General features: G+C 39.7%; 1 protein-coding gene across 1 annotated transcript; it reads left to right on the top strand.

Annotated features, from left to right (window-relative positions):
* Positions 1 to 2: 2 nt before the first annotated feature.
* On the top strand, positions 3 to 9484 carry rab5ab (RAB5A, member RAS oncogene family, b). The gene is made up of 6 exons (XM_026185000.2): positions 3 to 207; positions 2055 to 2271; positions 3104 to 3255; positions 5158 to 5280; positions 5525 to 5618; positions 7542 to 9484. Exons 2-6 carry the CDS (start codon positions 2106 to 2108, stop codon positions 7655 to 7657), a joined length of 651 nt encoding a protein of 216 aa, XP_026040785.1. The 5' UTR covers positions 3 to 207; positions 2055 to 2105; the 3' UTR covers positions 7658 to 9484.
* Positions 9485 to 27963: the final 18479 nt, after the last annotated feature.

Genomic DNA, 27963 nt, shown 5'->3' with positions numbered 1-27963 from the left:
AATTCCAGTCATACGATCTGTCATCATCCTTCGTACAATGCGAAAAGGGAAGTTGAAAGAAGTGGGAGAGCGAGATCGCTGAGCCTTATGAAATCTAACGTTTCAGCAGCTGGTTGGATACTCGACACACTGTGAACATACGTTGAAGTACTGCAAATACTGTCCTGGAGATACCTTTACCATTAACTACGCTCCTGTTTTTGATAGGTAAGTAGCTAATATTAGCTTTAGCTGACTAGCTGTAGGCTATCTGGAGGGCTCCTCCCGATGCGGCCGCAGCTGAACAACGTTAGCCTGCCCAGTACCTATTATTTGGCTAGCTAACATTAGCTAGCCGACACTGGAAGGGCCGTACAACTTAGCCTAGTTAACGTTGTTCTGCTGATAAATCTGAAGGTATCATCACGTTTAGATCACCCACACATTAGCATTAATCCACTTTTACTCTCACAAACAGTTGCAGTTCTCTTTCAAACGCTGCTTGATAAGCTACTTCACTAATTCACCGTCACGGAGCTAACGTTAGCTAGCTGTCACTAGCTGTACACACCCAAATCTCCATCATCTGAGTTTGAGCATTTTCAGAACTTATGTAAGTGTCATATTTAGTGCGTATAAGCTTGATTGGTATGCTGCTACCCGCACTCACGCCAGCGTTAATCAAGCGAAATCATGCTTTATAACAAACGCAGATTGGGTTTTGGACTAGGCATTTTGAACTTATGAGCTAGCTATGTTGCTAACGCTAGCAGTTGCTACCAACTAAAACGATCCACTCGGCAACAACACAACAAGTTATTTGTGGTGATCTCTGTGTCGTAACGCGATTTCGACGCTCGAAGTTGACAGCAATTATTTTTGGAGCGATGTTCTGTGTTTAGTTTGATGGTGGAAATGGTTAATGTCTAGGTTACAGAGGTAATCTGTTGTTGTGGCTGTTGTTTGTTTGACTACAAAATCATGAAAGACAAACAACAAAACCACTAAATTGACCCAAATACTTTTTCCCACACATGTGTCCAGACTGGTGGACATGTGTCCTCTTTCTGTCTGCCTCACGTAGTTGAAGCCACACACACACACGTTGTTTGTGTGTGAGTGTTGGGGTTTTCACTGCCAGAACAGTTGTTGAACTTGCCATTTGTAATTGTTGTTGAACTGGTACAGGGTAATAACGTTAGAGGCACAAGTATAAATATATGTATGACATCAGTTTCCGAAACTTTGAACATGCTGTCAGGCAAAGTTTTCTCTCTCTCTCTCTCTCTCTCTCTCTCTCTCTCTCTCTCTCTCTCTCTCTCTCTCTCTCTCTTTAAATCTGGTATTGCTGCTTGTTACTATAGCGGACATCCAACTAATGTTTGTAGCTGAATGAGAGTCCGGTAATTTGAAATTATGTGTAATGTGTCAATTTGTACCAAACTAGAGTAAGTTTCCATTCATGTTTACGGGATTAGCCGTGGCATTTTGCCTTTGGATTTGGACTTCTTATTTTAAAAGAAATATAGTTAAAACAACATTATAAAATTTAACAGATCAAATATCAATTGCCCTGATACGCAGCTCTATACGCATCTCTATGCATTTAAAAAAGTAGTTTCCAGGAGCTTTTTATGAAGAGTTCTAAAAGCGGTATTTTTAGATTTAGGAATAGTGGTGTGGGTCATTAACCAAAGGCTAAAGCTGAATAATTTAAAACACTGATCAATTGCAGGGTTTGTCCTGGTTCACAATCTGCCTTTTAGGGTTGACAGTTGGTCTGTGTATTGATAAAATGAGCATGTTACATTACTTAACCAGGGGGATGCATTTCCCTTTTTCTTTTTCTTTTTTTGTTTTTATTTTACTTTGGTGGCTTCCAGAGATTTTGTCCTCTCCCCAAAGTGTATTAAATACAGGAAAAACCCTGAACTGGCACTTTGGTTTTTGCAGGGACTAAATGTTTTGCAAAGGCAAAATTACCACATAAATTCTTATTATCTTTCATTTTTGTATCAGTTAATAAGATCTTCTTTTATAATGACACCTTGCTTTATTTTCTTTCTCCTGCTCAGGTGTTTTTCTACAGTTTTTCACATCCCGGGGACGAGACCAGACAGTGTGACATGGCAAGTAGAGGCGGAGCCACGCGACCCAATGGGCCAAACGCAGGCAACAAGATTTGCCAGTTCAAACTCGTGCTTTTAGGAGAGTCCGCGGTGGGAAAGTCAAGCCTTGTACTTCGTTTCGTTAAGGGTCAGTTTCATGAATTCCAAGAGAGCACAATTGGAGGTACGTAATCCTTACGTCATCATAAGTCAGTGTTGGCGTGTTTGTTTTTGCTCTGTGAACAGGCCATCTCTGAGACTTCCAGTAAACCACATAATGGAATATTTACTAAATGTTATGCTAGATAACATAACGGCTACATGCAGATAGCTGTACTAAGAGTCATAGTCCCAGAGCCTAAAGTTCATTTAAGAAGTAAGGCTATAGAATCATCAAGGTGTGTTGGAGTAAAACAGAGAAAGTATCACCAGGGGAAACTGGAACTCCTCAAAAGAGCATGTAGCCAGTATGAGATTCAGTTGGGAAAAGGGGGAATGTGAGGAATTGTCAATATAAAAATGCCTTATTAGAACAGGCAGCTATGCAAATATTTTGGTCCATTAGGTTACTGCGTTTTGGTTATCTTGATAATCTCACCCTCAGCGCCAGGTGACACCTTTACTGTACTCACTACTGAAAATAATCCAATCATCCTGCCATTCCACCACTACTAGTCTGTGTCCAAGGCTGTGTGTTAAGATAAAAAAAAAAAAGTCCTTTACAGTCAGTGGTCTGCTGGCATTAGCTGATTGGGTAAAAACAACATTTAAGTGTTATTCACAGTTCTCATTTCAGTTAAAACAGAGCATAGTTTTCAAACTAAGGTTTAACATGTGGTTTAAAAGTGCCTTTGAGCAAATCACACCCATTTTGATTTTGGATGTTTAATGTCATCCCCAAAGTCATTCCTTTGGTTTCCAACATTGGGCCATGTCACCTTGACTGAAACACATTTGTGTAGCTCAGTATTTAAAGACCCACTTGTCACTGGTCCGTCTGCTTTGTACCCCTGCAGCTGCCTTCCTGACTCAGACGGTATGTTTGGACGACACAACAGTCAAGTTTGAGATCTGGGACACGGCCGGTCAGGAGCGCTACCACAGTCTGGCTCCCATGTACTACAGGGGTGCACAGGCAGCCATCGTGGTCTATGATATTACAAATGAGGTTGGTCAGATTCCAGGCTTATGTCTGTGTAGCTGTTGGCACACCTGTTTTCATTTACCTTTGCTAGCTCAAACAACTTTGTTGTCGAAGATGAGGAAGTAGTGGGGCTTTCCACCTTAATATTTCTAAGCAGTGGTTAAGCTAAAAACAGAACCTTATTTTGGTATCCTGACACATTAAGAAATGACTCATCACTCAACAGACAATGTTTTGCAGACAGTGCTTAGACCTTAGATGTCTCCCGGGGGCATTGTCAGGGACGCGTTATATGTCAGCATATTTTCATGACAAAGAGAACATATTATTCTCTGTTTAATATGTAGACAGTGTGCAGGTTAACGATTTGTCCTGTTTCCAATGTTTGTCTGCTTCAACAGCCCTAGAGGGAACCTATTATGCTAATTTCCAGCTTCATGCTCCTATTCTTAACTCAGAGTAGCTTTGTGTGATTCATAGTTCCAGATCCTCCTTGTTTACCTTCTGCTGGACATTAGTGGGTGTAACCTCTCAGCTCTTGTCTAGTCTCAGCTGAGACGAGCTCTTTTAACTTGCTTCCTCCGCCCTTTAACAATAAGAACTTAAGTTGTGTAGCACCTGTAAATGCAGAGTTTACAAAGTGCTGTGACAGCCAAGCAAAAGCAGAATACCAAATTCAAACAGAAAGTTGGACATTAGGTGGAAAACGTTAACCTTAAAAATGGAAGAATTCTAACAAAAAATATGGAAGAAAATAAAAAAATGAATCTCAAACAATTCTCAGTCCTTGTAAACAAAACGTTCTAACAGCAGGTGGGTGGAGTTTGTGTTCAGTCAGAGCTGTGGGCCTGATGTGACCATAAGGCTGATTAATACTGACAACATACAGGGCCAAGAGTAGAACAGAGTGGCTGAAAGAGAGTAGCCTGAAGTCTGAGATTTGGGCTCACAGGGATTACTTTCACAAATGTCGATGTCGATTTTTGTGTGTACTGTGGAGATCCAGCATAACAATATCCAATGAGAGAAAAAGGGAAAAGCACGATAGATAGCATTTTAAACAAACTGATAAATAAATGAAACAGCTGCCAGTAAGAGAGCAGCTAATCTAGTTTTATCGTACATATCATATTACCTGAAAGTTGCATTGCTTCCTGGCCTGCATGACTAAAATGTGGATGTAGAGAGATTATTTTTCCTTTCATCTACTGTATGTATGTGGATAGGTGTGAGTCATTCTTGTGTAAAAGCTAATACAAGTCAAATCGAATATAGAACAGAGCAGAGTTTAAAGTCAGCATTATTCTCTCCTGTAGGTTTTACTTTAGTGACAAAGTCAGTAGTCGTTCCCCTTATCTTTTAATAAAAGCAAGCACAGAAAGCTATAAAGCGCTTTGACATTTCTTTATTATTATTAAAGGTGGTAATCTTTTAAAGCACAGGTGTCGAACTCCAGGCCTCGAGGGCTGGTGTCCTGCAGGTTTTAGATGTGTCCTTGATCCAACACAGCTGATTTAAATGGTTAAATGACCTCCTCAACATGTCTTGAAGTTCTTCAGAGGCCTGGTAATGAACTAATCATTTGATTCAGGTGTGTTGACCCAGGGTGACATCTAAAACCTGCAGGACACTGGCCCTTGAGGCCTGGAGTTGGACATCCCTGTTTTAAAGAGATCAGGCTGAATGCAACATTTGTTTATTGTGCTGCATAAGTCATTGTAGTACAGCCTCTGCACACTGTGATGTTTACTGTAATATCTCATCAAAAGCATCACTATAATGATTGTGTCCCCTGGAACTTTTTTTAAAAGATAGACAAATCGGACATCATGGGAAAGTCTCCCTGTTATCGTCCATCACACAGGCCTTATTGCTATTTTCACTAATTGAGCCCCTCCACTTACCCCTCCCTGATCTGTTTTCCAGGAGTCATTTGTACGGGCAAAGAATTGGGTTAAAGAGCTTCAGAGACAAGCCAGTCCAAATATCGTAATAGCCCTGGCTGGGAACAAGGCTGATCTCGCAAACAAGAGAGCACTGGACTTCCAGGTTTGTCTTCTTAATTAACTTCAAGATGTGCGCAGAGCCGCAAAGTCATCTTCAAATAAAGTAGACTTTGTGGCAGGATTTGTTGAAGCTAACAGTAAATAATTCTTGGAATAATTGTCGTTAATAATCTGCCGAGAGAAAAACATCCTCTGCTTGGAACATGCCTACTTGGCTTTCTCTGCTGCTTCCTTGCTTTGTCAGTTCAAACTATGAAAAACTAATAATTTTGGTGTAACCTTCACAGGATGCACAGTCATACGCAGATGACAACAGCTTGCTTTTCATGGAAACATCAGCGAAGACCTCTATGAATGTGAATGAGATTTTCATGGCCATTGGTAAGTGTCTCCGCCGCAGGACTTCAAATATGAAGTGAAATACTGCTCGTGACCTTCAGAGCCAGTCACTAGCTGTAGTATTTAAGCACACTGAAATGTCTCTGAAGTATCCTTACTAACAGGAAATGATAGTGGCTGTGCACCTGTCGTGTTGTGTAAATATAATATTGTAGGATTCATCTCAGGGTGTGCATTTGTATGATAAAGTGCACAAGAGGCTCTTACTGCCTTCATCCAAGTGTGCATTTGAGTGCAGGTTGTGTAATATTAGGCTACCGGAATGCACTACTGGGCAGTCGGTTGGCTTCAATCCATAAACCTGGCAAATATTAAATGAGTGTGTGCAGTATTTATATGCAGGTGATCATCTGTCATTAATGAGCTGGATCAGTGAAAAAAAGCCGCTGCAGAGTGTTAGCAAGAACCGCCGGGTTTTAAAGTGAACTGTGTGGTTTGTTAGCAGCTGCTAAATGACTCGTGTATTCACAGATAAATGGTGGATACTTGTAACGCGGGATGTTTGCAACTAGGTCCATAGCAGTTAATCCATCAGGTTCTGAAATTATATGTTGTATAGTGCTCACTCAGTCGTCCATCTTTATCCCCGATTGTTGAAACTTTGTCAGCAACCTCGAGTAATGTTGCATTTGAACAGATATTGTAATCTGAATCTAGTTTTGGTCTCAGAGAGTTGACGCGCGGCTAAGCTTTCATGTTGCTGAAGGAAGTTTGAGAGATGCAGTCGGGACTGTGATGCAGCTTCTGAAAGCTTAACTATATTTAGTTGAGTTTTGTATTTATTTAGTCTACTCGGTGGAATGTCTTGCAGAATGTGGTGTGCCAGCTGGCACTGTAAAATGCAGTTTGAGGTGTAATCACTGAGGCAGTACACAGTTTGTCCACCAGAGAGCGCTGTCAAGTTATTTTTAAATTGCGAAAGGTCTTGATTAGTTGCTCTCAGTTCTGTGGAAGTGCTTTTTGCTTTTTCATCCAGATGTTTTAACTGATGATGGACACACACTGTGTGAGAAATTCTAAACATTTAATAGGCAAAATAATATATTATCAGAAAGTATTTGAGAAGACTATAAGCGGATCAGTCTTTATAAAAGGGAGGGGGAAAAAATGGAAACCATTTGGCTGTGAGAGCGCCACTGAGGTGTGGGGCCACACCTATCTTCCGACTAAACCTTCATTTTGATCCTAGCCACACTCCTCTAAAGTGTCATGACTAGGTCATGGCAAGTTATGACATCGTGTTGACAAAATCTATCCCTGGACAAATTAACACCCGCCAAAGTACTTAGAGACCTATTGTAAGAACTAGCACAAAGGTGGTTTTCACATGTGGCCATGATGAGACAATGACTCACAGAGTAAAAACAATACCAGTCATGTCTGCATGGCTGGTAAGAGCTGTTAGCTGCATTCCTGCCCTGACATTAGCATTGTTGCAACAGTTGGGGTGTGACTGTTCACACAGACATATAGGCTGTGCCAGAAATCAGTGCTAGATACTTTTCAGGGGTTTTCAAAAATACATTTTAGGGCTCATATTATTTGCTTAGTAAGTTAATTAATATCTCAAAGCGACTTCTCATAATGGTTCTTCACCCTGACACGCTGCTTTGGGAAGGAAATTTGGACTTTTGTGGAGGGGCAAAAACAGAGAGGGAGGTCGTGACAGCATTATTGCAAAACCGACTCGAACATGAAAGACATTTTATCTCGAATATATCTCTGAAAGCTAAAATTACAACTGGAAAAAATTATTAGGTATTATCTAAAATGTATCAAAAATAATGGGCTTATTTGAAGTTACTCTTCAAATAATTTTTGATGTAATCACCTGTCAGGTTGTGGTCTTTGCTTGTCTAAAATTTCTGTAGGTGCATTACTGATCCGCTGTCTTTCTCACTGCAGCAAAGAAACTACCCAAGAATGAGCCTCAAGTGACCGGAGCCAGCACCGGACGGAACCGGGGAGTGGACCTGACAGAGACTGCTCAGCCCACCAGCCGCCCATGCTGCGCTAACTAACCCAGCTCTTCCTGCTCATGCTCCCCACACAAATGCACTCTCCTCCTTCTGGCTCCTCCCTTCCTTCTCACCTGAACAACATCTGGACATCGGGCTTCTTGGCTTTCTGACGTCAGACCTGACTTCAACCTCACTCCCCTGGAATAGCTAAAAGACTCTGTATAGCTGCATTTCTAATACTTTTTTTTTTTTTTTTTGATGTTCTCTCTCTTTTTTCTTTTTTTTTTTAAACTTTTTTTAAGAAGTGTATATCAGTATAATGGATGCATGTATCACTACAACGCCTAAAGGAAAAAAAAAAGACAAAAAAAGAAAAACACATTTTTATCTCATATTCACTTGGAAGACTAACCCTGGTTAAGAAAGATGAGCGAGCGAAAAACCCGTGAGCGTGTGATTATGTTTTGTATGAGTTTCTGATGAGAAGGTGTTGCCACTTGGCAGGGTCGGCTTCTTGTTGCCCGTGTGTGTGTGTGTGTGTGTGTGTGTGTGTGTGTGTGTGTGTGTGTGTGTGTGTGTGTGTTAATCTTTTCTTTTTGGTTGGGTTTTTTTTTTTTTTTTTTTTTCTGTGCTCACTATTTGGAAAAAAACAAATTGTCCCCATCTTGAGGTGCCTGGATTCTCAGACTTTGTTGTGAGCCACTTGGGTGTCTCAGTGGTGCCAGGAAATGATTATCGTGCAAACCAACAACCCTTCCCTCCCTCTTCACATCTGTTACACAAGAAGATGCATCCCTCCAGGACTTCATTTAGGGGAGACTGTGGAAAATAAATTTGGGTACTGTTTGGTGTTTGAATAAATTCTAGCATGAAGAAGAAGAAGGAAAAAAGAAACTGTCTTTATAAACATGTGACTCCTGAGTATGTGCAACCATGCATAGAGCAACGCTTGTCAGATTTCTGTACATCATACCCAACAACAAGCCTTCGTGGTGCCGAAAATGTGGAGTTTGACTTAAAATTTGACCTAAAGAAGGCTCTTATGTTGTCATCACAGTGTCATAGTAAAAACTTGGAGTGACATAGAGAGAGAAATCAACAGGAAACCGTAAGAGTGCCGAACATTCTGTTTTGCAAAGACTTGAATGTATGACTAGCGATATGTTTAAACTTTCAGCTTATCTAACCTGCTCTGTTTCCATTCAGGCCAGTAGTCAACCTGCATCAGTTTGGGTAATGTAGATGAACGGAGGGGCGTGGTTTTAAAAATTCAGACAGCATACAAACAGAAAATTGGACTATCACCCCATGTCACGAGTCTGTGGGGGGGAAAAAACGAAAAACTCTAATGTTGTTATAGGGTGCAATGTCGCAATGTTGTCTTCTTCCTTTAGTACAGCTTGCAGAGCTCGCAAGCTCACCAGGAAATTTATCTAGAGATGCCGAACAATTGTACAGTTCAGTATAGGTCTGCATTTTTTTTCTTCTTTTATTTACATTCTAGACCTTGTCACAAACTGGTCAAATGTTAAGCAGTGGTGGTCTTTTTAGGTATATGTAGTGTTATTAACAAAATCCCTCTCTGGTGTCTTGTTACTTTTCTCAGAAATGGTCCATGGTCGTGTTTGAAAGGAACTTTTATTGCATTGCACAGTGTTGATCATGTTTTAATTATTGATGACTGCCCTTCGATTTTATATGATGGACTGTATTGGACTTGCTAACCTTATGGCTATAAGGAAGTAGCATAATTAACCTAACTGGTGGTCTCTCTTACAGCTCAATGAATTTTAATGATGTAAAAACAGCATTACTAGTGATGGGCTGATCATTTTGAGTGTCTGAATACAACTTAATAAATCCAATAAAGAGGTCTGTTGTACAGCTTTTTGCTCTGAACATGTTGTGATATGCGGAGCAGTCGGACACTGCATGTCAGGCCCATATCCTCGTGAGTATATGATGCAAAATGTCCAATTTGGCCACATGTCACATTGAGTCATAAGGAATCTCAACAAAAATGACTGGATCTATATAAAATACTTAATAACTCATAACGGTCTGTGTAATCCTAATAAACAGGCAAATCAGACCAATCACAATAACCTCTTTGGCCTATCTTAGCTTGATGTCAAACAGAACTGACATTACACCCCTCCCATTGTAGAAGAGTTAGTTAAGGTTGCGTATAATTACCAGGTAATTGTTTTCTAGCATGCCAAATAAACTAAACACAAGCTGTCAAGATTAAAATGATGGGTAGAATATCAACTTTGCAGGTAATTTTGTGAAATTAAAATACTGAATGCTGGATGTTATGGAGACACAAATGTCTGATGTGCCAGAAGACCTGACCAGTGTTCTGCATTATCTAAACCATTTAAAGTCCACACCTCTGTGGCCAAAGCATTTGGCTCCTTGTTTGCATATGCCATCAGCTTTGTTTGGTTTTTGTAGTACAACATGCACATGTGTAAAAATACACCTATATAAACATTACTGACACTAACATTCATATTTTTTCTTATAGACACCATATATACTAAAAAGTACTTTCAGCTGTTCCCTCATTCACAAGGTCAGCACAGCAAGCAGTGACATATTTGAGGTGGCAGAGTCCTGATGGCCTTCCCGACACACCTTCCAAGGAATTTGCATCTCCTCCCAGGATCAAGTGAGTAAGCTCCTGCTTGTATGAAGTCACTTGTATACTGTACATATTACTCATATAATTATTCTAAATATGCAATAATTATTATTCCGTATAGTGGATATAAATGATTACTATATAAGTTAAAAATTCCTGTGAATTTAGCTGTGCATCTTCCTTCTTTGCAGTGACCCACAAATCACTTGACATAGAAAAGGTAAAATAAATAAATAAATAATGCTGAGATATCCTGGTTTATATATTCTGTAGTACAGGTCAGCATCAAAGTCTCAGTCATTAAAATCACAAATTATTAAACTGATCTTAGTTAAGTTTAATTGCAATTTCAATCTAGCGGCAGAATGACTTGCAGCTTCTTCAGGCTGCAAGTCAAAATGATAAAGTGATACATTTTGATGCGTCATTGCTGTGTGAATGCTGCATCTTTAAAAAGCTTTAAAGTGACTGGTTATGTGTATGTGGCTTTTACTATATGGTTAATATTACCAAGAAAAAGGGCTCATGCACTCATCAGTCCATTCATTAGCTACACTTTGCTAATGCCATGCTGGTTCTTCGTTTGCCTTAATTCTTTATAGCATAGATTCAGCAAAGTGTTGGAAACATTCTTCGGAGATTTTGGTCCTTCTTGACATGAGATCATCATACAGTTGTTGCAGATTTGTCAGCTGCACATCCATGAACCCCTGTTCCACCACATCCTAACGGTACTCTTATTAGACTGAGATCTGCTGAATGTGGAAACCATTTGAGTACAGTGAACTCACTGTCATGTTCAAGCACCAAGGTTTGGACGATATGAGCCACCACTGTGTTCATAAAGGCATAGACATGGTCAGCAACAATACTCACGTAGGTGAAATGATGCTCTTTTGGTACTAAGGGGTTCCAAGTGTGCCAAGAAAATATCCCCAACACGAGCATCCCCAATATTTACACCAAATTCTGATCCTACCATCCAAATGTACATACCTTAGGTTACTTGCTATCAGTTGAAGAAGTCCATGTCTGACCTCTGACATCCACAAGATATTTTCACCCAGAGAACTAACGCACACTGAATATTTTCTCCTTTTTGGGCCATTTTCTGTAAACCCTAGAGATGGTATGCATGGGAAAATCCCAGTAGATCAACATTTTCTGAAATCCTCAGATGAGCCGTCTGGCACCAGAAACTATGCCACTCTAAAAGTCCCTTAAATCACATTTCTACCCCCATCTGATGCCTAGGTTAAACTTGAGCAAGTCTACAGGCCTAAAGGTATTGAATTACTGCCATGTGATTGGCTGATTAGATATCTGCGTCACTAAGCTGTTGAACAGGTGCACCTACTAAAGTGACCGGTGAGTTCAAATGTAGTCTACTGAGGTCAACAGCTTGTTTTGTACACACATATTAAATTTCACACCTCCAATTTGTCACACTTGAGCTTTGAGTTTTGGTCTACACCCATCCATTCGCACCACCATCCAACCGAATTTTCTCACTTGAGCTCACTTCTTGTCACTTCCAGGCCCGTGCTTCAGTATATATTCCCATCTTCAGCCTCTTCTCTCAGCATCTTGCTCGATGACATCCTGACACTTCAACAATCTCTATCCTTAAAGTCCACATAGATGAGTCATGTGAACTCTCAGCCTGATCACGTTTGGATAGGACTCAAATTACAGTTCTTAAAACCTTATTAACAGCTTGTTCATCGAGTTCTGCCCACACACTGCAGAGGCACGGAGCGGCAGATAGAGAGAAGAGTGGTAAGGCTGTATAATACAGGGATAAATATCCAATTAAATTGAAGGCTAAAGTGGCAAAAAACCTCTTGGAGAACTTGATGATGCTCCTCAACTTGACAGCGCTGTGATAAGAAAACAAAATTACAAATCATTCCCTATTGGTACAAAGTCAGTCATTTAAAGATTTCAACTTTCACTACAACATCATGGAGAAAGAGTTTGCTTTTGCTTCTCACAGTATTTCTATAAAGTCTTGTCAGTCCACTGAACTGTCAGACGTTCTCAGAAGCACTGTTTCTCCAATTGTAGTAAAATTTGAAACAATGTATATTTTAAGATACTCCTGCAGGAGGTAGAACAAAGCACAGCCACATTTTTGCATATCCTCAAAGGTGTCTGAAGGAATTTTAAGCAAATTGTCATTTAAAAATATTTTACTGTACAATCAGTTGCATCAACAGATATTAAAAGAAAAGAAAAGAATAATAGATAAATACATAAGTACAAAATAGTGCCAAGCTGTTATGATGTGCTCTGTCTGAACTCATGTTAAAAATGTGGATAAACCAAATGATTCACACTACTTATGTCATTTCTAGCATACTAATTATACACTAGTTATGTATTTTACTTCATGTAGTAAATTATTTACTCAACTAATGTATAAGATAAGTAAGAGGTGGTTCATCTTTCAATTGGCTTTCAGAAGATGGGCAAGAAAGTGACTTGTCCATAGTGTTGGCAGCAGAATTGAGTCCAACAGCGTGGAAAAGTAGAACTTAAAGAATAGACTAGAATCCCAAATACAAAAAAGACATGCAGGCAGACAAGTGGAGGATGCCATCCTGTACCTCCTACATAGAGCCCACTCACACCTGGACAAGGGAAAAGGCACAGTCAGGATCCTGTTTCTTGAATTTTCAAGTGCCTTTAATACCATCCGGCCCTGTCTGCTTCGGGAAAAACTAAACAGGATGCAGGTGGACCCCTGCCTGGTCGCTTGGATCTCAAACTACCTCACCGACAGACCACAGTACGTCAGGCTGTGGTCAGCAGCACAGGAGCACCACAGGGAACTGTGCTGTCCCCTCTTCACCCTGTACACCTCTGACTTCTGCTACAACTCTGAATTATGCCATATTCAGAAGTTTGCAGACGACACAGCCATCATGGGGTGTATCTGGGATGATCAAGAAGAGGAGTACAGGAGTCTGGTGAGGAACTTTGTCACATGGAGTCACACCAACCACCTGCAACTCAACACCTCAAAGACCAAGGAACTGGTTGTGGACTTCGGGAGGTCCAGAGCAGGTCCACTGCCAGTTCAGATAGAGGAAGAGGAGGTGGAGGTGGTCAACACGTACGAGTACCACGGGCTGTGGGTGGACAACAAACTGGACTGGTCATGCAACAGGCGTATTGTCTACATCTATCAATAAATCCGTTTATGCGGTGAAATATTTTTATTCAAGAATACATTTCATAGTTGTTATAAGTTGAAAACTGCATCCGTAAAAAAACAAAATTATGTTCTTTTTTTCTGCTTCTTTTGGGCTTTCTCTTCATTTCTAGAGTCAGTGCGCGGCACTAAACCTTATTTACCTCACTGAAATGCTTCAACTCAAGTATTGATTTAGAAAAAGAAAACAAAAATGATTTTTTAATTTTGCATCCTCATCAGCCAACGGAAAGTGGTTGTCTATAAATCTATGACAACTGGAGGAACTCCGTCTGCTGATGAAGTCTGATTGTTTATTCGATCAATGTCTGTATAACTGCTATTGAAGGGACTTGGTAGTGAAATTGCAGTTTCCACTGGCACAAATTCACTTGAACAAAACTGTCGATATGGATAAATACAATTTAAGAAATTACTTTTTTTTACAACACATATATTTTAAAGCTTCTTATATTTTAAAGCTTAACCTTCTAATAATCTTTGAGTGTTATTCTCATCATTAGAAATTATTGACGTTTTCTGTTTCTTGTCATGTTTAAAAACACCATTACCGACAAAGATGAGTGGCATTCTGCTCTTGTCGCAGTGAAGCCTCGAGCTTTGCCAGAAAATCTTCAAACAAATGTTGGGCCAGAATGTGAGTCACCATGTCACATTCTGCTTCACTGGAAAAGCTGTCGATACACTTCATCCAGAAAGTTAAAGCCGAGCCCTTTGATAAAAAGTTCAAACATAAAATGAATATTGACCACAGTTTGTGATTGCAATCTTTCCACTGGGAGATTCTCACTCCTGACCTTCCACTGTCAATCAAGCCCACCAGATGATTCTGGAAATTTTATTTATGTCCAGGGAAATAACTTGAATCATCCTATGGAAGGAAGTTTCTCCCTCTCTGACCGAATTAACACGGACTTGTTACTGGTTCTCTGAGCTCTCCCTTTGAACAGGCCTTTTTAAGTGGGCCAGAATCTCTCTGGTGGTTTTCTTAGGAGAGGAAGTTTTGAAAAACTGGTCCAGAACTAATACTGTCACTTCGCTTGGAATGGACGTCATAGCAGAGGGCCTTCCTTTAGTGTGTTACATCTTCAGTGAACCAAAGGGTTGTTTTGGTTTCAGTTTTCAGTCTAAAAAACCAGCAGTTTTCACTCAAAAGCTGAGCAGCAACCCCCAGGGCTGAAAAATGAAGCCAACAGAGAAAACTGCAGTACCTCAAATGGCCACGTGAGGCTCACTCTAAACAACACGATTAAAGACTTACAAAAAGAGTTTTGGCTACTTGAAGAGAAGCACACGTTCTTTCCTTTTTAGTTACCAACGGGCAGCAGGATGAACTACAAAAAGAATTCTAGTTGTATAGAAGTCTATACTCACTCTCAGTACTTACTTTCATGATGAGTACATCGTGTCAGTCGTTAGTTTCAAGCATGGCGTTCCCCTAAAGAACAGCAGGGTTTAGGGGACAGCTACTTTGTGATTGATGGTGATCATCGGATGTCTTCTGAGTTAGAGCCATGTCTCGCGCCTCACATCAGGTTTGTAAACACAGAGATGGCGACAGCCAAAATGTGGAACTCGTAGATTCTCATAGAAGTTCTTTTTTGAATCTGCATTCCTGTCTAAATACTGAAAAATCACTCCACGTCATGCCTGACTTGATTCCCTGGATCCAGTCCATATTAGCCTGTGATGTTTTCTCAAGAACTTATTTTTATTTCATGTATATTTGTGAAGATATGATAGAAAATATCAAGTTTTGTATCATGTATTGATAAAGAAGTCTTCCAAAACTTGTGCATTCAGATCCAGAACAAGCTCAAATGTCAGTTGTTATCGTTACATTTTCATGCAAATCAGTCCTTCAAAAACAACTTTTTTAAACGAACCACTATCAATATTGTAGCAGATGAAACGTGAAGGTGATGTCGGGACTGGTTTTTGTATCTACAGATATAATGCTCACTTCTCTGGCTTCAGTGAGGTACATTTCTTTTTGCCTAAAGACGCCAAAGTTTTTGATTGATTTATTGATTGATTGAATCTTTATTTTGAACATGTTGAAAAAGTACAACAAAATAAAATTAAAAGAGACAAATGAACAAAGCAAAACAAAAGGAAAATGAGCAACCACAACTCCAAATAACTTTCATGTTCAAAAAGGAGCAGGAAGAAGCACAAGCCTATTTAATCCCACCCCTTTCCCACTATCTAGTATCAATAGACTACAGAAATACCTCCTTGCAATTACATTATATGTCATGTGTATTTTTTTTTTAATATATATATACATGTATGTTTCTATCTATCCATACATACGTATATACACATACGCACATATACACATTTTCAATAACCCCATTAACACCTCAAGGATACACAACCTACAAATATATATATATATATATATATACCCATACCAACATACCCGTGCACCCGCACACACATGAAAATATTAGACAAGAACACCCTATCAAATCTCTACCTTTTCCCTGTACCCTGTAAAAACCATATCCTTAAACCGCTTTTTAAACTGCGCCATGCTTGGACATTGCTTCATATCTTTACTTAGTCTGTTCCACAGCTTCACTCCACACACAGAGATGCAAAAACCTTTTAATGTTGTACGGATACGAGGATGTTTTAAATTTAATTCCCCCCTCAAATTGTATCCCCGTTCCCTTTTAGAAAACATTTTTAGAATATTGTCAGGAAGCAGGTTATTTATTGCTTTATATATAATTTGTGCAGTGAGAAAATGAACCAGATCTGTGAATTTTAGAATTTTTGATTTTAAGAATAGTGGATTTGTATGATCTCTGTAACCAGTTTTATGGATTATCCTTATGGCCCTTTTTTGTAATATAAAGATTGATGATAGCGAACATTTGTAAGTATTGCCCCAAACCTCTGCACAGTAATTCAAATACGGTGCAATCAGGGAACAATAGAGAATGTGGAGTGATTTGTGGTCCAGAATGTGTTTCACTTTACTCAAGATTGAGACACTTCTTGAAATTTTGTTATGTATATGATTTATATGAGACTTCCAGTTTAATTTATCATCTATAATCACACCAAGAAACTTATGTTCAAGTACTCTTTCAATTTCCACACCATCTACATGAATCTGCACTTGTGCATTTCTAAGGGAATTCCCAAATAAGATAATTTTAGTTTTACTTAGATTTAGCGATAGTTTGTTCCTGTTAAACCATTTTTTAATTTTGCACATTTCTGAAGTAATTGTATCCAGCAGCTCCTTTAGATTCCCCCCAAAACAAAAAATATTTGTGTCATCTGCAAATAATACAAATTTTAATATATCAGATGCCTTACAAATATCATTTATATAAATAATAAATAATTTTGGACCCAGTACAGAGCCTTGTGGAACACCACAAGCAATGTCCAAGCATGATGAGGAATGGACAACCAGCTTCACAAATTGTTTCCTGTCACTTAAATAATTTTTCACCCATTGCAGTACAACCCCCCTGATCCCGTACCGTTCCAGTTTATTAATTAATATGTCATGATTGATTGTGTCGAATGCTTTCATGAGATCCAGAAATACTCCAGCTGCATACTGTTTCTGATCAATAGCATTCGTAATCTCTCAATTGATTCGATTAATGCCAGAGTTTTTAAAACTGAATTTAGCTGTCAACCTTTCCACTGTTACCCGGCAGCAAAAATCACTTTGTGAACCATGCAGGATGTGACCATCTGCAGATTTCCAAAGCAGAAAATAAAGAAGAAGTAAAATCTTGGCCACAAACCTAAACAACATGTATTAAAGACTCTGTAACTCCACTGGCCCAACAGACGTACTAGTTTTTAGTGCTATCTGTAAGAATGTGAACTGATTGCGAATGATAGAAATCTGGCCCGTCATATTCTTTGGCGCTGCTCCCAAGGTAGAAATGGAAACTACTGCTCCATTCAGTAAAAGGGAAAACAGCTTCTTCTTATTTATTGAGTGATGGGTACTGGAAATCAAACTCAATTTGAGTGTAAACGTTTAATTCACAAGTGCAATAAACTATGTCAACAAAGAAAATTTGTCTTTAAAGAAAACAAAAAAATGCACATCTAATTTTACGTTGTTCACCAATTAAATTTTTAGACTTTGAAATGGAAAGCAGCAAAATGATTTTTTCTGAGAAATGCATTTAATAAAAAAAAGATCAATAATCAGTGCAAACCTTGCTCCACAATATCTTAATGTTTAACTTTCCTCAGTTAAACATCACCAGTTAAATTTAAACAGAAGTGTCACATAAAACAGGCAAAAAAGGCAAGCGATCTTGTATCAGAAGGATGGATGCGGGATTAAAAAAAATCTTGCTGGTTTAAAAACAGATCGATCCCCACACCAAACGGCTTCTATATAAGCTTTTTATTTGGTGTCTAACATTTAGAGCACAAGGCCCACCCTTAGACGTCTCTGAAGTCTGAACCTTTGCCATTTCATGAAGGGAAAAAAACACTTCAGAGAGGCCAATTTCAGGACCATATCTGGTAATCACCGCAAAGATCCAGGAAACAGAAAACTCCACAGCTCTCATAGGTATGTCCATCCCACACAAAGGATCCTGTAAATGATTGAACCTGTTATGGTCATTTTCAGCTCCATCTATTTTTATTTTTCCTCTCTAATAGAGTAGCTTTGGATGATTCTTCTTTAACCATACTGAAAAAAAAGTAAATTTTAGCTCCCTTTTAACTTCCCTGCCAGAGATGATTATATTTAGGTATAGTTGACTTGCAATCATCTCTATGCATATGCATATCTTATTATTTTAAACCATGTTTATTATTCTGACAGATACCAAGAACAACAAAATATCAGGAAGAAGAAACATGAGAAGCTCAAGAAGTACCAAGGGCTGAGAGAGGAGCTAGAGAAGATGTGGAGTGTGAGCAACAGTGGTCCCCATGGTAATCGGAGCACTCGGGGCGGACCCCTAAACTAGGTGAAAGGCTTCAAGGTCAAAGATTCCCTTCAGGGCCAATGGGGAATTATATAGGTCTGCAAAATGTATTTAGCACACAGTATTAATACATCAACTCGTTTTGTTCTCATTCAGTTAGACACACGCAATTCATCCTTTACCACTTTCATCCAGTACTGTCTTTCATGCTGGTGACCATGTGGGGGCAGCAATGCACTGTATTTATCTGCCATTATCCTCAGTCCACACATCCAAAAGGAATGTTTGACAATAAATACATTTACTGCATTGATATTCACTTCAGAGGCAATCTGTTTTAGGATACATTACGTCTGTAGTTTTTAAGTAGAGTAATTTACCGGAGCAATCGCGTTAGAAAGTCAGCAAGTACCTGCAACGAGAGAAACGTTCATTATTCACAAGACCTCTGAATTTATCAATAAGTGAAAAGACAGTATGTTCATATTGGGAAATTGCACATAAGTCCACAGGAACACAAGTCACTGCATGTCCTGGCTGCACTCATGGAGCAGGACGGTTTTGTCTACTATGTGTAGGTAAAGAACAAAAAACGATATGAAGTCTATTTGGTGCTGAGCCCAAGAGAAATCAGCCATTAAATTAGTCAGTGAGTTTGTTTATATAAGCCATAACATGAAACCGGTTTAGCAGCAACTTTGATTGACTTTGATTATTAACTATGTATCAAATATCACTTTGGTGCTATTGGTGTTGCCAGAAATATTAGTTTTCCCAGGGAAAATGTTTAGAAATGCAAAAGCTTCATGCTCTGACGGCAAAAATGTTTTCATTAAACCGGTCACTGCAGTGAACAGCAAAAGAGAAATATGAAAATGTTATGAAATATAATAGCAACCTTTTCCACCTTTTCCTGCCAATTAACAGAAATGTCATCAGACAGGAAACATCAAAGTGTTGTTTTCTTGCCCGCATTTCATATGCTGAGGCAGAGCACAAGGTGAGACCTCCTGAAAGTCACGGCTGTTGCCTGCTGTGATCTCCATAGCCGACGGCATGCGTCACCTGTCCTGGCTGTCACCGGTAACCCCGGGATGTCGCCACGGTGACAGCCTCATTACAGTGATAACTGTGCTGACTGAAAATATTTCCGTTATGTTCCTGGTGATGTTGTGATGTGCAGTGTTCCAGTGATGGCCCGGGAGGGGCACTTCTGCAAACTTTTAACCTCGGCTACAGGCTGTGAGATATTTCATCCACGTACAACCTGCAGGCTAAAGAGGGTGCAGAGGAAACTGTTACCACAGCGACAAACCACAGCAGCCCCGGCTCATAAGCGCCTGTGGTTTATCACTATGTGGATAGTGCTTATCTAACCCACCCAGCTCTCCAGTGTCTCCCACCTTGGTTACACACGGGCCACATGGTGACATATTTCCATGCCAAAAAAAAAAAAAAAGTGTTTCATAATGAGACTGATTTGTTCTACCTGAGATAGAGTTTGCAAAATGTGTGCTGTCATAAGCTGAGATGGGTTTGGACAGAGTTAAGGGTTTGAGAGATGGAGAAAATGTATATATTATAAAGTACTTTTGAGAGATACGTTTTTTGGTTTCTGCTTTAATTTAAAAGTTGGCAACTGAGAGAGAAACTGTCATGATCCTGGGATTTTAGATGCTGTTGAAGTTTAGATTTTCCTGTTTTGGTAAGCTGAGTTATGGGTTCCTGTTTTGATGCCTTATCATTCTATTACTCTTCAACTTAAGTTAAGCTTAAGTTTGGTTTTTTCCTCTAATTTCTGCTCGTCACTTCTCCTGTTTCCAATCACCAGTTAGTCCTTGGTGTATAACTAGCCCTGCCCTCCCCTTTTGTCTTTGTCAGACCTATCATCGTGTTTCTGATCGTGGTTCTGTTTCTCATGGTTATTGTGTTTTTAGGAACTTTATGTTTCAAACTAAACAAACATGTACTAGAGTCTTCTTCACATCACTTCATAACAGAAGCAGGAATATGGTTACAAAGGTTATGTCGCTTTATGGACATGGCATGACTTATTGCACCCATGCACAATAACCTGTGATTTGGTCAAGACGGAGATCACATCAGCACCACAATAATGATAATAACACTGACTCAGTCTGCTATTATTTTGAAATTTAATGGAGTCAAGCTGCCAAAGATATCAGATTTTAACTTAGTAATTATTGGTGTCAACCATTTTTACAGTGATACAGGACATATCTACAGGACTTAGGAAAAACAAATGGCTAGCTAACCAAAGCTAACCATATTAAATACTTTAAAACATAAAACATACTTTTCTTATAAAAAAAAAATCAACATACCTTGGAGCTAAGGAGAGCTGTGGTTATTCAACCAGACCAGCTACAACCTGCAGAAGCCTTAGATTACAGACACAACTCACAGTTGCTCTCTTTAACAGAGCAGCTAACCTTAGCTCGAAGAGTAGAGGCAGCAAGCTGACCACAAATGGGTTATTAAATTAGCAATTAAGTTCTCAACAGTTCACTCAACTTCAGTGCTTCTTTCAACAAGCTTAACTGCAGCTCTGTCACTCAGTCAGGTTTAGTGAGTTTGCTGTGGGAAATGAGTCTCTCCTGCTGTGTGAGAAAAGTTGCTGCAGCAACAGAAAAGTGGTAATCGCTTTACTTTAGTCAACCAGAAAGTGTGCAGAGAAGCTGAGGGTGCACTAAAGTCTCCACTGAAAGAGAAACAGACAAACTAGGAAGATGAGAATTGTTGACATGTGTTTATTAAAATTCTTTAATTATCACAGTTATCATTAATACAGATGTATTATAACAAAGCACTGTTTGTTTGTTCGTTCATCAGAATTTATAGGGTTAAGAGACACTGAAAGTTTTAGTGTAAAGTAGGTGCTAGCATCTCTGTAAAACTGTATAACTGTTACAAGTTAATGTCCACTTTCATCCAAAACTCCACAAATTTGAAAGATGAGCACTCACTGTAGTACTAGTTGGTCCAGGAGGAATAAAAGCCTGAACTCTGAGAGCTTTAGTCCATCTCTCCACCAACCGACCTGACTGAAATAAGCTCCATAAGCCTTACCAGAAGATAAAATCACTCTCTAAGCTGAGCTGTTTTCACTCTGCAGGAAGGTTGTATTAAGAGATTGTGATCTCCCCGCCACCTCCCACCACTGCCACCTTGCATAGTACCAGTAGATCTTTCATCAAGTATTCCCAGCTCCTTAACAGATACTTTCCCTCCATATGGGCCAAATTAAATCTGCTAATGTCTTCTACCTGGGTACTTATTTGGTTCCTTGAGGTGAAATGGAGCAGTGTAAGTATCTATACCCATCCTACAGGCTGATGTATGAGTCAGTCATTGTCATGAAAGCTCTCCTTTTACTAGTTCCCTGTCCTTGAAATTTATAGCACCTCGCAAATGTGTTCATACACGACTGCTCATGGTCGGACGGTCAGACACACTCGCCGTGTGTTTATAGCTCTGTGTTATTCATCAGGGTCAAAGTATTCGTCTCGCTTGACTGACATCTGTTTGAGCCAAATATTAATTGCTTGATAATTGATGTGCACATCATATAGGCAGGGATATTACTGAGGGGCTTAGGTCACTCAGTAATGCACGTTAATGGTTACCAAATAACCTCTGCAGTACTTGATACTGAATGCTCAGGCATCCCAGAAATGATGACTGCTTCATGTTGAATGGAATAAAATAGCATTTTATTGTCATTGTACATGTGCAATGGAATTGTGGATTCAATAAATCATTGAATCATGTCGAATAATAACTCTTTATGTTCAACACTGAAAGCCATGAAGGACTAAAAGTGATAGGCTTGACTTTCACTCATTTGTGATCATTTACTTTGAGTACTCACGCCATAAATGCAGTGTACCACAGATAACTCCAACTATAAACACTTCATTTACTAAATTCCTTCGTTTTAAAACAGTTTCATTTGATATTTTTCCTACTGCTTGTGATTGTGTCCGTGATCCAGAATATCCATATTTAGATGAAAGGTTGGGATGCGAAGCTGCCGCTAACAAGCTTAGTGAGCAAAGTGTTTTTTTAAACTGACGGTGCACATACACCATCTTACTGCGTCCTACTGCTGGTGCTAAGTCTAATAAAATAACCGAATTTTGAGCACTTTCTCCTCCAGTCCACATGTGTCCTCTGGCATGATACTGAAATATCCAAGCTGCATCCATTAGAGTGTGTCTGTGTGTGGATAATTAAGGTAGAATATGCTTGGGTAGAAAAGTGCTTTAGAAGTGCTTGTGTATTTACCTATAGAGAGTAAAATTGTGAACCTGTGCGTTTAACGAATGAAGCTGGGGATTGGTCTGGTGTTGTTACTCCAAAATATTACATATTCTTACTTTTTAGAAAATTTATGCATTGCATTCATTAAATAATCCCTGGAGACATCAATTCACTACATGTGACATGACTTTAGCATTAGAGTGTTACACAGCCTAAAATATATTGTTAATTTTTAGTTAGCAATATAAACCCCTCTTCTAAATGTGGGAATGGCAGATCTTCAGTCCTCACTGGATCCTTGTCTCGCAACAGTTAGTGCAACCTGGCTTGAGTTTATGTTTCCGCTTCCCTGTGAGAGAGATCCGTACCTGTTACTTGAGCTTTTGAAAACTGTGGAGAGCCACAGGCGAGTCTGGGAGTGTCACAGCTGCTCTGATCATTTGGAAACTTTTGTTATTCGCTGTAAATAAACACACTACACTATGATTCAGAGCGCTGTGTGTGAGTCCTACCTGTGTCCAATCCATGATAACAACACTGACTCCAGATCACTGTTTCCTGCTGAAGATCAGGTTCTGGCTGTTTAGCAGGGTTCAACATACAGTGAGCTTTAACATCACTCTGGGTTCTTTGCTAACTTTGTACAGTGGAACACCGGCTTATGAAGACCCCATTTAACGAAAAATTCAAGTTACAAAGGCACTTAACGGCAATATGCCTGTGTAATGAAATCCGCTGGCTCTGATTGGCTGAGCCCAGAATGCCCAGAATGCCTTCTGAATCATGTGATAACCCCTTGGCTTTCGTACTTGCGTTTCACTGTTCCACGTGAAAGACGTATTGTTGTTGCAGTTAGCAATTAGCCTATCGTGCATTAACGTAAATGTCAATTTTAGTTTTAATGTTTAGAATTAAATTCCATAATGTTATGTACATGTACGCGTATGTATGTATGCATACGTATGCTTTCTTCAGCCTCCACCACCTCTGCCACCTCCTCCTCCACCAAGAACTTCGTCTTCAGCCAGCATCGCCTCACTCAAAAGGCGATGGAAAAAGGTGCTTCGACTTATGAAAATTTTGACTTACGAACGAATTAATTTTGTAAGTCGGGGTTCCACTGTGTATATATATATATATATATATATATATATATATATATATATATATACACTGTATGTAGTTACTTTAATGTGGTGACGTCCAGTAAAAACAAAACTAATGCCTCAAGTCTTCGAAAGTTGTAGATTGCTCCTCCTCCCAGTGAGCTGATTGTATGTGCACGGATTTTTGTTTCTATCCACCCATCCTGCAGATAATTAAGTCAACTTTGCAACACAGGTAATAATCTAGCCTTGTAACCGTGATGTGATTACTGATTTTAGCACAATAATGGGTTACATTACTGTGTTGTAGCAGTGGAGCTGAAGTTGCCTGTTAGAGAAGATGATCATCTGCTTGTCCAGTCAGGGGATAACAGTTTGTTTAATGACCTCCTCTCCACCACAGCTTCATAATTGTCCTGATTGAAGCCAATCGCAAAGCCCAATCAGTAAGGGTGTTCCAATCACCAGCTTTGTTACATTGCATTGTGTGGCACTCCCTACTGAGGGACCTCATCTGGGGCGATCGTGGCTCAAGAGTTGGGAGTTCGCCTTGTAATCGGAAGGTTGCCGGTTCGAGCCCCGGCTTGGATAGTCTCGGTCGTTGTGTCCTTGGGCAAGACACTTCACCCGTTGCCTACTGATGGTGGTCAGAGGGCCCGGTGGCGCCAGTGTCCGGCAGCCTCGCCTCTGTCAGTGCGCCCCGGGGTGGCTGTGGCTACAATGTAGCTTGCCATCACCAGTGTGTGAATGTGTGTGTGAATGGGTGGATGACTGGATATGTAAAGCGCTTTGGGGTCCTTAGGGACTAGTAAGGCGCTATATAAATACAGGCCATTTACCATTACCATTTACTTAGGTCCACTTTTCGGGGTGACCGTGGCTCAGGGGGTTGGGAAGCGTATCTGTAACTGGAAGGTCGCCGGTTCGATCCCCGGGCTCTCTGTCCTGGTCGTTGTGTCCTTGGGCAAGACACTTTACCCTATCGCCTACTGGTGTTGGCCAGAGGGGCCGATGGCGCGATATGGCAGCCTCGCTTCTGTCAGTCTGCCCCAGGGCAGCTGTGGCTACAACCGTAGCTGCCTCCACCAGTGTGTGAATGTGAGAGTGAATGAATAGTGGCATTGTAAAGCGCTTTGGGTGCCTTGAAAAGCGCTATATAAATCCAATCCATTATTATTATTACTCTCATTAGCTACAAAGTTACCATACCTGACATACATGTGAAATGAAATCCAAGGTAACATTTCATGAATAAATAAAGTTTCTTTAGATGGTCCAGTCATGTTTTTTTAATAGTCACAAAAAAAATCAAACAACCATCAGTTTTAAGTTCTTGCACTGGGTTTCTGTATGCCTTTGGTTCACCCTCAGTAATGATAAATTCTGAGGGTCTGAATTGATCAACAACCTCTGGATCCTACAATTCCCTCAATTTCAGCCCAGGTTCGAGTTTTGTTAAAGCCTCTTTCCTGGTCACTATTTTTCAGCTCCACATTATATCCTGTTCTTTCTGTTAAAATTCGATGAGTCCAAGTTGAGATTTCTCAGCGGAGTCATTCAAGTTAGGCATCAACGGGTAAAACATTTCCCTGTCATAACGTTCGATTGGGGGAATCGGTGCCCTGTCTTTAGATTTTTCTCAGTAACCAGAGCAGCTTAGAAATAAAATCGTATGTTTTTCCTCACACGGATGCATTAGCTCTGGGGGAGCTGGCTCATTCATTTTCCATTTTGTAAAGATCATATGCTTCTCAGTTTTATTTCGTTCCTTTTCCAGCTGGATGCCATTGTAAAGTCATCACTAAGAACTTCCATTCAAAGTCAGGAAGAATTCAACAGCAGCATTTGGAGCTGTTAGAGGACTTCTCATTCACTGCCCTCAGCAGGGTCTATGCAGCTCTTTTAGGCACCTTCAACATTGATTCACAGAAGAGCACAAAGCTTTCTTTACACTGCCGTGTGAAAAAGGTCTCATATGTGCTATGCGGCCATCATTGGTTGATTCTGTGCTATTATGAATGTACAGTTCGTGGGCTGCAAACACCACCAGAGTCAAAGGGAGGAACGTGGTTACACGTGTCAGTCACAGTTACGAGAGCAGGCAATGCTGTCTATATTCATGAGCACTGTGATAACATAGCTGTCAGACTAGGCCTTGAAACTTTTTTGATTGCACTCGTAGTGTTCATGTAGCTGCGTTGTCAGCAGAGATTTTTCAAGAGCCAGATGGAAGGTAATATCCAACAGGGAGACACTTCAGTACCTTTATGTTATTAAATTTAATCTGCAAGTCGGGTCTGTTTTTCAGTTTGGTTACTTAGACCAAAACACATTTAAGTTCATTTTAATTTATACTAAACAAAACAAAAACAAAACATTTACACATTCCTGAGAGCAAATTGATACAATAGTTTTACAATGGTGTTGATAGGGTTAAAAAAAAAAAAATTTTGGGTCAAAATGTGTAATCTGTGATCATAAACATTTGTAATCTGACTGATTGTGACTGATGAAAAATACAATTGTGCACAGCTGACTTCTGCTTCTTTCTAAATTTATATTTTTCACATAAACATTTATGTTGTGCTTTGTGTTTGAGCGGTCGAAGTCACGAGAAGCCAAAAAATCGTAAATATCTCATTAGTTTTTAAGCTGATTGCTTCTGGTCATGAATTATTACGTTTTCCTTTTACAAAGTTGAGCAAACCCTGTCAGTGGGTCATTCAAATGAACTCAAGCATCATTAACGCAGCCTATTTAAAGCAATCAGTGATACAACTTCCAGCCCTAGAAACAAATGTAAACACTTCTCTGTTTATAGAGTAAAACTGAGGCTTTGTCAGTGATGGAGAGGTTGGAAAGCCCCTGACCACACAAAAACAGCAACTACGCTGCTCATTGACAGCTTGGAGGCTCTCCTCTCCAAGGACATTTCCAGGACTTTTTTTTTAATGGCATGAAAAATGTTTTGTATTGAATATATTGGCAAAGTGGTGCAGCAAGTACAGTGTATGCAGGCCCTTTACTCATAACAGCACACAGGCTTTGGCACAGCCATATACTTAAATGTACACCATTTCAAATGCAGGGATGAAAACAGTTCGAAATATTCCAAAATTACCTAAAACCGTAAACATAAAGAAGCAACAAACTCTGTCATTATGTTCAGGCTAACCACTCATGTTATTATTGTGCGACAAAGACATAAACGGAAGTTAACAGCTAATGCTGCTCTATAGTACAGTGAGTCATTTTATATTGATATTATAAAGTCAGTTTGTAGCTGTGTTTGCACTGCAGAATTTGTGCATATCACAGGTTTATTGTCCTTTTGCAGTAAATGGCAAACACCAGAAAGGCTATTGGGATAGTATTAACCCAATATCACCAAAGGTTGTGCCTGATTTGATTAAATATGTACGAGTGTAATAAACTTTTCTTATCCTATAGGCGTGGTGATCTGTACATGACACTGCTCCATTTTACAAGTTCTACGCCAAAAAAACTTTGACAGCAGTGGCCTAAATTAGCTTCTTGGTACCATGGGAATTTGTTTTCATGGAAGGTTGGTGAACCCAACTCAAAATGAATGTATATAGGATGTTCTTATTGCAAATCTACCATTGAATACTGCAGGTGCTGCTATTAAAAATCATTCCAGTGTGACTGTGTGTGGGTGGATATGGATGGGTACATGGTTAGTGTGTGTGTGTGTATGTGCATGTGTTGTGCATTTCTGTGTTTGTACAGTTTGAGTGTGCGTATATTAAGTCACCTACCGTTTGCACTGAGCCTATTTTGAGCTTTAGTGAGTCTCTTGAAAAAACTGCAAAGGTGCTCTGAGAGCAAACCTTTCAGCGACTCCTCTGCACACTTCCCCTCTTGTTAAATCTTTATCTTTTGTTACTGGAGCCTAAAAGCACTCATCAAAAACACACAGGACACTAAAACCAGGGCGCTTTTAATGCAGGTGTTATTTCAGATTCACAAGCAGGACTGTGTTTCAAGAGGATCGCTGGCCGGGAGCGAGTGTCTTTGTAAACCGTGAATGTCCAGATGAAGTAAAAATGTCAAAGCCTTAATGGACTTGAATGTTAATTGAGGCATTTATCACAATGTTGAATCAAAGCTCTTACAAGGACATGGAAATGGGCTGCCCGGACCTCCCTGGCCCTGCC

Source organism: Astatotilapia calliptera, chromosome 11 (assembly GCF_964374335.1).
Source record: "Astatotilapia calliptera chromosome 11, fAstCal68.1, whole genome shotgun sequence".
NCBI lineage: Eukaryota > Metazoa > Chordata > Actinopteri > Cichliformes > Cichlidae > Astatotilapia > Astatotilapia calliptera.
This window is presented reverse-complemented; position numbering and strand designations above follow the sequence as displayed.